Source organism: Halichoeres trimaculatus, unplaced genomic scaffold, assembly GCF_033239565.1.
Source record: "Halichoeres trimaculatus isolate MK-OKI-2021-1 unplaced genomic scaffold, fHalTri1.1 fHalTri1_scaffold_20, whole genome shotgun sequence".
NCBI classification, from domain to species: Eukaryota; Metazoa; Chordata; class Actinopteri; order Labriformes; family Labridae; genus Halichoeres; species Halichoeres trimaculatus.
In genome coordinates this window covers 19,841,063-19,851,713 of record NW_027437198.1, presented here as the reverse complement: position 1 = coordinate 19,851,713, position 10,651 = coordinate 19,841,063, and the positions used below count along the sequence as shown (strand labels likewise).

Sequence of the window (10,651 nt, the reverse complement as noted above, 5' to 3'; positions counted from 1 at the left end):
CATTGGGAAGATAAAAACACAGCACTTACAATCCTGCCACGTTTTCCTAAAGTCTTCCCAATTTGAAATAAAACAAAGCTTGTTTTTGGGCACCAGTTAGCTAGTATAAAAACAGGCAGGAAAATGTAACACAGCCAGTCCGCTTCATTTGAGTAAATAAAAGCAGGACGAGAAGCACTCGTCTTGTGGCTTGCTCTTTGAAGACCCTGATTGAAAGGGATCAGTACTCCCAAAGAGAGGATGCATCAACAGTTGTTGCATCCCCCATAAGTGTACCTCCCTTATCACCACGCAGGTACTTTCCATTAGAGCCTTTAATTGCAACACATCCATGTTCTAGGAACTCGAGGAAAAAGTCCTCTGGCTTCTCTCCATCGGAGCACACCAGGCCACTGCTGGAGACGTACCAGAACAATCCATTAACGCCTGCAAGGAGACAACAGTGGGTTATGTTTAGGCTGTTTTCAAAATGTAAACACCAGATAAATCAGCCCACATGGGCTGTATTGATAGGTAGGAATCTTTATGCATGTTGAAAGCACTGACTTTTTACGTGGTAGGCGCCGTCGTTGAAGATCAATGAGAAAATGTCATAGACTGATCGATTTGCATCCAGAGCATTGGAGCTCTTGTGGTGACACACAAAGCCGTTCTCCCCACGTAGGATCAGAATGGGACGATTGATGAGCTTCATCAAGAATAATTCGCCTTCCCCTGAAATGAATGGCATATACTGTTCATATACACAGAATAGGAAATAAGACAATGACGGTGCCATCGAACAAACATAGCTTTCAAGTGGGTTGCCTGAAAGCTTGTTTGTTGGCATATGAGCACCCTTGTCTCGAATAAGTGGCTTGTTTTCTGTTTCTGTGTTCTGTGCTTTTCTTTGTTGTTTGCTTGTCTCTTGCTTTCTTAACCATGTTTCGCTTCTGTTGTTCTTAAATGTGCTTTACATATAACTTTGACTTGACGTGACTCACCAACTGTATCGCTGACCGCTGAGAGCTGCCCATTCTTCTTTGTGCAGACATACTTTCCATTACTTGCTTTGAGGGCCACCCTTTTTCCTCGCCACTCTATGTCAAACATCGTGTTGACCTCTCTGGAAGTAGAGAAATGTATACACTCCAGGTTAGGATCACATCAACTTTGAATAACACTCCTCTTTTAGGACAAGGAAATCTACTTACACTTCTGTGGCAGTGGACTGGATTTCTCCGTGAGACACTAGAGTCCAGTAGGATCCGCCGTTTGTCCTGAACATTGGCTTTTTGCTGTTCTTATCAATCTCCATCTGAAAGGTCTCCATATCTGTTTCCACATCCTGATTGGCTGAAATACTCACTCCTGAATACAAGAGAAGAAAGGGCAGCATTGTTTATTGCCTCCATGTTGGGTAGACATTATATATTGCATCCTATTGAAGGCAGTGTGCCTCCTCTTGAATATAATTTCCTCTCCCAGGCGCTCTCAAAGGACATGTAAGAATAATACTAATCCTAATGTAATTATGTTTTACCTTTTGCATCACACAATACTGAGTGCTACATACAGCCTCATGAAGGGCCTGACAGTAATTACACAACAAACTCATCTTCCAAGATCCTAAAGGATGTGTTTACTGAATTATTCTAGGTCAGTCAAATAGCTTTGATAGCAGCATACTGAACTGGAAATAAAAAGTTTGCAGCTTTTAATTAAATGTATTATAGGATTGCAGTTTGGTTTAAATTTAATGTTGTTAATTTTGTAGTTCTTCCCTTAAAAAATAAAGCCTTAACCCTGTTATTGAAAATGTGGGATAGAAAGTCTCAGCACTGTCGTCAAAACATGCCATCAATGGAGTCTACTGTGTATTTTGAGCTAATAGGGGTTGAGTGATTTGAACCCAAAAACTACATATAGAGCTGAGGATCACTTTAACAATTAACCAGCTTTATTTCCGGCTACCAGCTTTGGATTTACCCATGCCCCACATTGCCCCATGTCATGTGATTCACACATCTAATTTTTTTTACATGCATAAAACATCAGTGTTAATAAAAGTAAACAAACGCAGGATATTGTATTGATTTCATTTTAGTTCAGTAGATAGTTGTTGAGTTACTAAATCAGTAACTTCTCCTTTAACCCTCATTGCCTTACTTCCAGCCTTTCCAAAGTCACATACTTAATCCACATGCATTCTGTCTTTGGAGTTTGTGTCAGGTGGCAGAGAATACACAGACACAGCTGAACTGTGTCTGCTGTTGTTCAAATTAGATGCCACAAAAATATCCTCCAACCTTTCTCTTAAGCCTGTTACAACCCTAATCCCCCACAGCCACCACTCCACCCTTCCCGTTCATGCGCTTGCTGTAATTCCCTGAGTGGTGAAATGCAAATCTGCACTGCAGGGCCCACTAAGCAGCTTTCAATACCTTGTTACTTGAAAAACGTGGAACTGCCACAAGGTAGACTACAACAGTTGAAAATTGAATTCCTGTCATATATTTTGACAGTGATCTGCTAAGTTGTTTAATAAATGTGACCTCTATCAATTTGAATTTTGAATAATGCATTAGCATAATAATGACTGCTACCTTAGGTAAGGCTAGGAACCTGATTTCTCACTGTTGTACTGGATGTGCAATACCAAGCTACTTCCAGTTACTTCCAGTAAAGATGTCTTCTGAAGACACTTGCAAAACTCTTTGTTCTTCAACATCCAAAAAAAGGGCAAAATAATCCAATTTGCTTCCTGCCTTTTCCCATTGTTTGCCTGAATAGCTGTAGAGAAAAGAGAAGATCCTATTATATAAAAAGATCCCCTGTAACTGATCTGTCTGGTAGGCCCTGGCTGCAGCTCTTTGCTGCCAACCTTCAGCCACATTGGTAGTTGCCATGCAAAAAAAAACAGATGATGGAGATCAGGGAGCTCTTAGATGATAATAAACACCCAAGGGGCACAGGTCTGCAGGAGTCAAATTGGCCTCTACTTAATCTTCAATGGACACACAGTGAAAATGACAAAGCCCATTACCACAATGACCTCTTAGTGTGACTGTCCACTATTATGGATCCCACATGTAGCAAGGGAAGGCAGTACATTTCCTCATCAGCTGATAAATTGTACCTGCTTTGATGACCACTGTAATGTTACTGTCAGATTGTAATAAATGTGGACTATTCAATTTGAAAAAAACAAAAAACATATGTATGCTGATGCTAGGACTTTAGCCAAGCTACATCTGTGAAGCTGGAAATTGTGCTGTTTTGCAAAGCTATAATATTTCTAATCTTTTAAAGTCCTCTGGGTCTAAAACTTTGAGACAAAAGGATGCAACATGCAGAGAATTGGTATCTTGAACTTAATCATAGAGCACCACAGATCTGAGTCATCCAGCTTCTACAACAAACCAACACTTAAGAAAAGCTTCACATGGATACTGTGAAAAAAAAAAATATTGACAAAATAACATCAGCAAAAAGGTGCAAACACTCCTAGATGTTATCACTCTGTGCTCACAGTTATAATGGACTTAACCTCTGAAAATTAGCTTTCTTATTCACACACTATCACTATGTCTGCTCTGTGTTGCCTATACTTAGCAGGGAGCCTTTAAAAGTAGTTTTTTGCTAAACCTTACAATTATGTTCATTTTATTATTTTTATGCTAATTTTTTTGATAATGTCACTCTTACTTTGAATATTTCTTTGCTGATCAAACTTGTTACCGCATCATAAAACAACTAAGTGCCTGTATCCAAAGGCTGTGAGGTATTTTTTCAGAATTGTTCTTTCCTTAAGACAATGTTGAGATCATCAATTTTCTTAAGACTGCATTTGAGACTTAATTACCTTGCTTGACTGAGACAAATCTTTTGTTGGCAGCCTGAAAAACAACTTGGGGATGACTCTCTTCCAGATCAAACAGCTCATCTTTTCCAGGCTTGGAGCATCGGCCAGACCTCAGTGTTCCAGTGGGACCCACTGGGCTCAGATATTTCCCATCACAGTCCTTGAAGGCCAGCTTCCCTGACTTCAGCTCCAGTGTGAAACTGGTTGTATTGGTGTTCTCCTTCACCAGTTTACCATCATTTCTGAGGAAACGACTGTCACAGGTCTTCAGGCTGTACTTGCCTTCAAGGTACACCAAGGTAACCAGGGAGTCCACTCCCCAGGGAATGTTGCTGTCCACTGAGATCTCTCCATCAGAAGCAGACAGATGGGCATAGCGCTTACGTGCCACGCTGAGCAGGCTGGCCTGTGGGTGTAAGGCCAAATGGACAGCCCATAGCTCTTGTTCCCCAATAACTTGAGCAAAGCAAGACAGATAGTCAGCAGAGCCTCCAAAGTAACGCTGGTAAGGCTCTGATTGCAATGCCCAGCGACCATCAGACTGGGGTACGATAAGAAAACGGCAGTCAGGGTCAGGCTTCTCGGCCCCACAGGTCATCTTCCCATCTTTGTCAGAGGCCAGATACCGTCCGAGGTGGCTCTTGAGGAACACAACCTGGCCGTCCTGCTCATCTTGCTCTAAGGTCCAGATCTGTTTCTTCTTCATGCTGATGCCTGAAGCGTTAACTTTGAAGCCAAAGGCCTCGGCTGTTAGGTAGCGGCTATCATAGTTGATGAGACCAAACTGCAGCTTCAGGGCCTTGTTGATTCCGTTTGTAGGCATGCTTCAACAGGCCACTCTCAAAGATTACAAACAAGGGAAAGGGTAATAAGGGAATGCACACTTAAAGTTGAAAAGCAAGTATAAGATGCTCGATATCTCCCCTCTTCTGTTTTGTCAACCTGTAAAGAAGCTCCACTTATCTCTTGGGATAGATTGTGTTGTGTTCCTTCCTTCTCCTGTCACTTTCTCTCCTTCCCCAGAGGGCTCGCACAGGCACTTGCTCTCTCTGTTCCTTAATGAGTAAGGATTAAAATCAGCAGGACACAGCACCTCATCCAACAAGCCGCTGACGTCACACACCAGTGCACCAACCGAAAATCTCCCCTCCTCCCCTACCTTCTCCAGTTCACACTCAGCGCAGATTCAGCCCCGTATCTTCTCCATATCTTCTCCTTACCCTCATCTCCTCCTCCTCCTAAACCCTTGTCTTTCTTCCTTGTAACCAACACCGGCACTCTCATTTGTCAGCCTGACATCCCATTGGTTGCTTCTCCTGTATTTGCATCCATATTCTTGTAGACACGCCATCCAGCCCAAGGATTATCCTAGCTTTGATCTGCTGGCGAGCCACAGCCTAATTGGAAAAAGTCCAGACATTAAAGGTGCTTTCGGTTGCTCCCCGCTGCTTCTCCTTCTCATTTGAGTCACTTTTCAAAGAGACTGTTTCTATGCCTTGCTCAAGTCAACATTTTGAGTAAAATATCCCCATCCTGAAAATATATCCTTCTTGTTAAATGGCTAATATAAAGATTAAAATAGTTTTCACAAAGAACCTTTCCCTAAATGGATTTGTCCAGAAGAATAGACTTAACACTCCAAAGCAGTACAAAGGTTGCTTTCTCAAAGTTTTTACCTCGCTGTGTCACGTGCAGGTTCAGAGGAGCTGTATAGCAACATTATGAGTGCTTCAAGTCTTCAGAGATAATCAGATGCGTGCTTTTGTTGAGCTTAGCCAAGACAAGTTTGAATAGTAAACATTTGCATGAATAAGCACCACAAATTTGCCTTTGCTCATTTATCACTTGTCCTGAGTGTCAAACTTTATTTTCTGTATCTACCTGTCCCTCCTGTTTAATTCTGTTAGTCAAACGGTGAAAGAGGACACAACTCCATGCCCCATGACCTTTGTTACAGTGCACACCAAGATTGACCTTCGTAAGAGCATTATCTTCCATTAAGGTCCCCTAAGGTTCCAATGGGAAGTTTAGGGTAATACCAAGGAAAACACGGTCATCTATCAAAACCTCAAAACTGTGATTGATACTAAAGGACGAATCAAAACTTTAGGGTATTGTTTCTACTTGATAATCTGTAAAGGCAATTGCTTTAATTAATTAGCTTTGACAGTTAAGCGTGATTAGCATAGTGATTCCAGACCACCACAGGGGGTTAACGCTCTAATGTTAATCTTAGGACAAAGGCTGGTAACTGCCCGGATCTAGAAAGAGGCCACTTGTGGAGCACAGACATTAATAGGAAGTTGATGTATTTAGAGTAGGGAGATGAAAGTATAATTTTCAAATCTATTTTCCTTTTTATTGTTTCACAATTTTACTGAAGGATTCAGAAATTCTTCCTTGTTGAAAGTCAATCTTCTTTAATTAGATACTGTTGAGTCATCTGAGGGGTGAAAATGAATTAAATGTGGAGATTATTCACCTAGATATTTGAACAATTTACTGTGCTTTGGTGAATTATTACACAGCAGTTTATTATCCACTTTAATGGACACAAAAGAGAGGCTCAGAGACAGAAGATGGATGAGTTTTGTGCTTTTATTCGCTGTTTAGGAGCGTTAACATTAGAATTGGTTGCAGAGGGACTCGAATGGCTGACAGTGCAGACTAGTGACTGGAAAGACAACTTGCAGAGAAAATTTGTACACAGGTAACCATAAAAAAACAGCACAAGAAGAAAAAAAACAGTCAGCCTATACAGAGCAGCCAGGAGAGTGACTCCCTCTGAAACAGGCGGAACAATCCGGCAATGATTGGATAAGGAGCCAGGGTTCTTACACTGCATTGTGATGAGATTATCTGACACTGGCTTGGAGATGAATCAGCAGCCAGGTGAGGGAAAGCCCCGCCCACAGAAGCACACACACAAACACACTTATAAGAAATGAACAAAGAAAACAGCTGTGTATGGAACGTTTTTTTTTTTTTTTTAATTTAAAAAGAAAAACTGTCTTTGCAGTGTGCTTTTAATAAATTCACATCTAAGACTTGCGCTGACATTTCAACGCTTATGCTAATGTCATCCAAAATACAGAATCCAATCAAGTTCCCATGATATAGAGAAAAAATAGGTTCAAATGCATTTACACTGCCTTCTGTAGAAGTCTTTGGTAAATTCTGCAGAAAGGAGTTATTACCTAACAAATTAATACAGTTAGGTAACTTTTGTTTAATCACTGTTTGTTGTCAGACTGAACACGGTTATTACATTTCATTGCTGTAGACAGAGCTCACATGTCTCCAAATTAGCCTAAACCATTTGGACTAAACAACCTGGGATTTCAACACCATCATTCATTCACTCCAACTATTTATTTCTCCCTAATCCTGGAAAACACTTGTTTTTCTGCTAAGCTGTTTCAACAAACATAGGGATCCTGACTGTATTTTAACTCTGTCACTCTAAGCGACAGCTATTTAGGACACTCAAAAGTTTTTACTGGAAGAGATCATTTAAATATAAAGCCTGAAACTTATGCTTGTCTGGTGAATTATGGGAAAATATTAACCATCTGATGCATTTTTACACACATTTGAACTGTATATAGGTCAATTGTTTGGGCCTGAATAGAAATACAAACAAGATTAACATCTAAATTTAATGTAAAAATGAATTAGATTGTGTGACAGCCACAGGCCTTGGGGTCAGTGCCTGCCCCTCACTCCTCTGAAGGATGGACTTCACCTGCTCGGAGCCTTTAAAAGCGGACAGAATCAAATAGAGATGGCGGTCTCCCTCTACCTCTTGGAAGACTGTTGCCTGCCAGATGATAAACTTGGTTTTGTTTGGCGCGTATGCTGATTATTTCCCTCGACTTGGATGATTGGACTTTGTTCGACAAACGTTTGATTTATCTTCAAAACTGCTATCTTAAAATGCTACAGACAGCTTAGTTTTTGTAATTTTCAAGAAAATCGATTTTGCTTGTTGGCCGCCATTGTTGTTTGGTTTCAGTGTATTGAGTAATGAGGTCAAATGGTGTATCCCTCTGTGTTGCCACTTATAGTAGACTGCTGCTACTGCAAGTATAACAGTACAACAGTAAAACAATACCGCTGTGATCGTAGTGGACTACCATGTAGTGCTTGTGTTGCTCAATCTGCTGAATCTACTGACTGTCTTTCAACAAAATGTGCATCTGTTACTCCACTTTTACACTTAGCATTCGCCAATAGACCAGATTATTGGCCCAACTCTACTTTGGTGGAGATCTACCTAAAGCCACTTCTGTACAAGACAGTTACAGCCCCAACTACAGGCCTGGCATGCTTACTACAGCATTTTCAGCCCCTAAGCATTTCCATGTAAATGCATTTTTTTTAAATTGCATTTTCACAGAGTTGTAGCGTTTTCGGATATATATAAAATGTTAAAATGTAGAGATTTGGAAAACTACACACGTTAAATACTGACATCCAACGTTGTCAGTTTATATCTATGTTTATATAATGGGAACACTAATTCTCTGCTTTAAATGTTCTTTCTTTCTTCTCTTTGCTTTTTTTCTTGATTTAATTAAATTTAAATGTGTTTTTTCAGTTCTTTTATAGCCTTTCAGTGTACAAGCTATCCTATTTCTTCCTTCTGTTCCTTCTTTTTAAACTTACTCCTCTTAGTACCTGCCCTGTTGCACGACAGCAATCAAAAGTCTCATATCTTAACATAAACTTATAACAGTTAATTGATATATGTTCAGCAACTGAATTATTTCTCTTTCTCTCTTTCTAATATTCTGACTTGAATTCCACATATCTTGACTTGAAACCAATCATTCATGTGTTTTCACCCAGTGAACACTGGGTGGCAGCATTGCCATGCTGTTGTGCCCTCTTATGGTATTCAATTAACAAAAAGAAACGTAACCATGATAATAGACTCAATAAATGTGTTAAAGTGTCATTCTTTTCTGAGAGTTTTAAAACTTTTCTTTTATTCCTCAAACTTAATATCTTTCGCCCTACACATGGCAACATGCTATCATTACTGTTATACTGTAATGATATTACTAGATGTTGATTTAATTTAAAATAATTTGTCATGGTCGTGATTTGACGATAAAAAAAAGAAAAAAAAAAAAAGAAGAATTTCTAATATGACAGTAAACATGGGCTTACTTTTCAGAGGCCACTTGTTCAAGTCCATAGGATACACTTTGTACATTTCCTGTGTAAAATGGTTAAAAAATAATAACAGAACATTTTGGCAGTCTGTCAAAGACCAGCCAAGTCACAACAACTCAGTAATCTTGGTTCGGGCTTGGACATGGAGACACAACTTGCCTGGACTTTGAAATAAATGACCATTTGCCAGACCTGTAGAGACCAACAAAGGACACTATTGAGTTGCACAATGGAGGGTTAGGGTCCAGGATTTGAGCCTGATTTGGAATAAATGTGAGGCCACTTTTTGCATCTGCTACAAGATTTTTTAAGTTTGGAATCTCTCTGTTAAGTCTTCATTCTGTATATGCTTTTAAATGTTTACCCCTTAAATTCCTGCCACACTAGCTTCACTAACATATCCTTGTTCAATCACAATCCACACTCTTGAGCGTTGATACAGATATGTTATGTCAGGGCCCTTTATGAATATTAATTGTCTTTGGATGCCAAATATAACATCTATTCATCTATTCTGGGACATGGCCCAACTCTCTTTGAACTTTGCAATTTTGCATGCACAGCAGTACCCCTGTGGTTGGTGCATTCAATGCATGGCCAGTAGATGGCAGTGTTGACTATAATTCTCACCTCTACATAATGTGAGCTTGCAGATTTATTTGTATATTCACTGAGTTATGTTGTCACTATTTTCTCAAGCTTCTTAATAGAAATAAGTTGCTTGGCTGGTTTAACACAAAGCAAAGCTGGGTTGATTTGTGATACAGCGCAGCAAATTGATTTCTGAGGGTAAATAGAAAAGGATTCTTCTTTCTTTTTCACCTCATGGATAAAGATGAGTCTCTACAAGCATGTGCACGTGTGAAACAGTCAGATTTCCCCTCAGCTATTTTTTGGTGTAATTTAAAAGAAAGATTGATTTTGAGAACAGGGGCATAAACAAAAGTTTTGTTGAGCCTTTTTTAAAAACATGTTTTAAAAATGTAGTGTAAGAAATCATGAAATGGTCACAAAAGCAGCTACAGAATGCTGTGATACTGAAACGTTTTGACCTCTGACATCTTCTGTTAGTATCCTGAATACATTGACATAGAGGGAATTATTGCAATAAAGAACCTGGCTCTGTGCCATTTCCTTTCCTAAACTCAAAAAGAAAAAGAAGAAAGAGCCTTTTTTTTTTCATCCGTCCTTCAGATGTCCCTACTCCAGCAGGTAGGGGTTGTTCAACACTCTAGGAGCCACGTGAGCAAAAACTGTATGCCATTTAACCTGTGGTGGTCCACTGTCCATGCCAAGTTGTGATTATGTCTTTGTCGCTTTGTCTCTTAGCCTGCTCATCCCCTCCTTCTCCTCTTTTTACATCACATCCTCTTCTGGAGTTTCTTGTGACATGCCTTAATGCAAGCCAGGAAAAAATAAAACTTGGTGGTTAACTCATAATAATAAGTGATTGAAGGATGGAAATGTGCAAATAGAGACACATGCATGTGCATGTACCCGCACAGCAGACATGCGCTCACACAGATCAAATGTTGAGCTGAGGTCTCCCCCCAGGGACAGAAACATGGATTAATGTGCCGAGTGCGATTATTTCATTTATAACTGTCCTGGACCTTTTCAGATAAG

The 10,651-nt window shown here is 39.9% G+C and overlaps 1 protein-coding gene across 1 annotated transcript; it reads right to left on the bottom strand.

Moving 5' to 3' along the window:
- Positions 1-220: 220 nt before the first annotated feature.
- On the bottom strand, positions 221-4,889 carry fscn2a (fascin actin-bundling protein 2a, retinal). Its single transcript, XM_074697124.1, has 5 exons — positions 3,845-4,889; positions 1,194-1,350; positions 984-1,105; positions 547-714; positions 221-426 (listed from the first exon to the last, which is right to left on the bottom strand). The coding sequence occupies exons 1-5, from the start codon at positions 4,665-4,667 to the stop codon at positions 221-223; spliced, it is 1,476 nt and encodes a 491-aa protein (XP_074553225.1). The 5' UTR covers positions 4,668-4,889.
- Positions 4,890-10,651: the final 5,762 nt, after the last annotated feature.

What these genes read in the sequence shown, in the direction of transcription:
- fscn2a (XM_074697124.1), bottom strand. Translation starts at nt 4,667, where the DNA reads ATGCCTACAAACGGAATCAACAAGGCCCTGAAGCTGCAGTTTGGTCTC. An exon ending in ATTTGTCTCAGTCAAGCAAG is followed by an intron (nt 1,351 to 3,844) that starts GTAATTAAGTCT and finishes TCTTGTATTCAG; the next exon opens with GAGTGAGTATTTCAGCCAAT. An exon ending in CAGTCCACTGCCACAGAAGT is followed by an intron (nt 1,106 to 1,193) that starts GTAAGTAGATTT and finishes CTCTACTTCCAG; the next exon opens with AGAGGTCAACACGATGTTTG.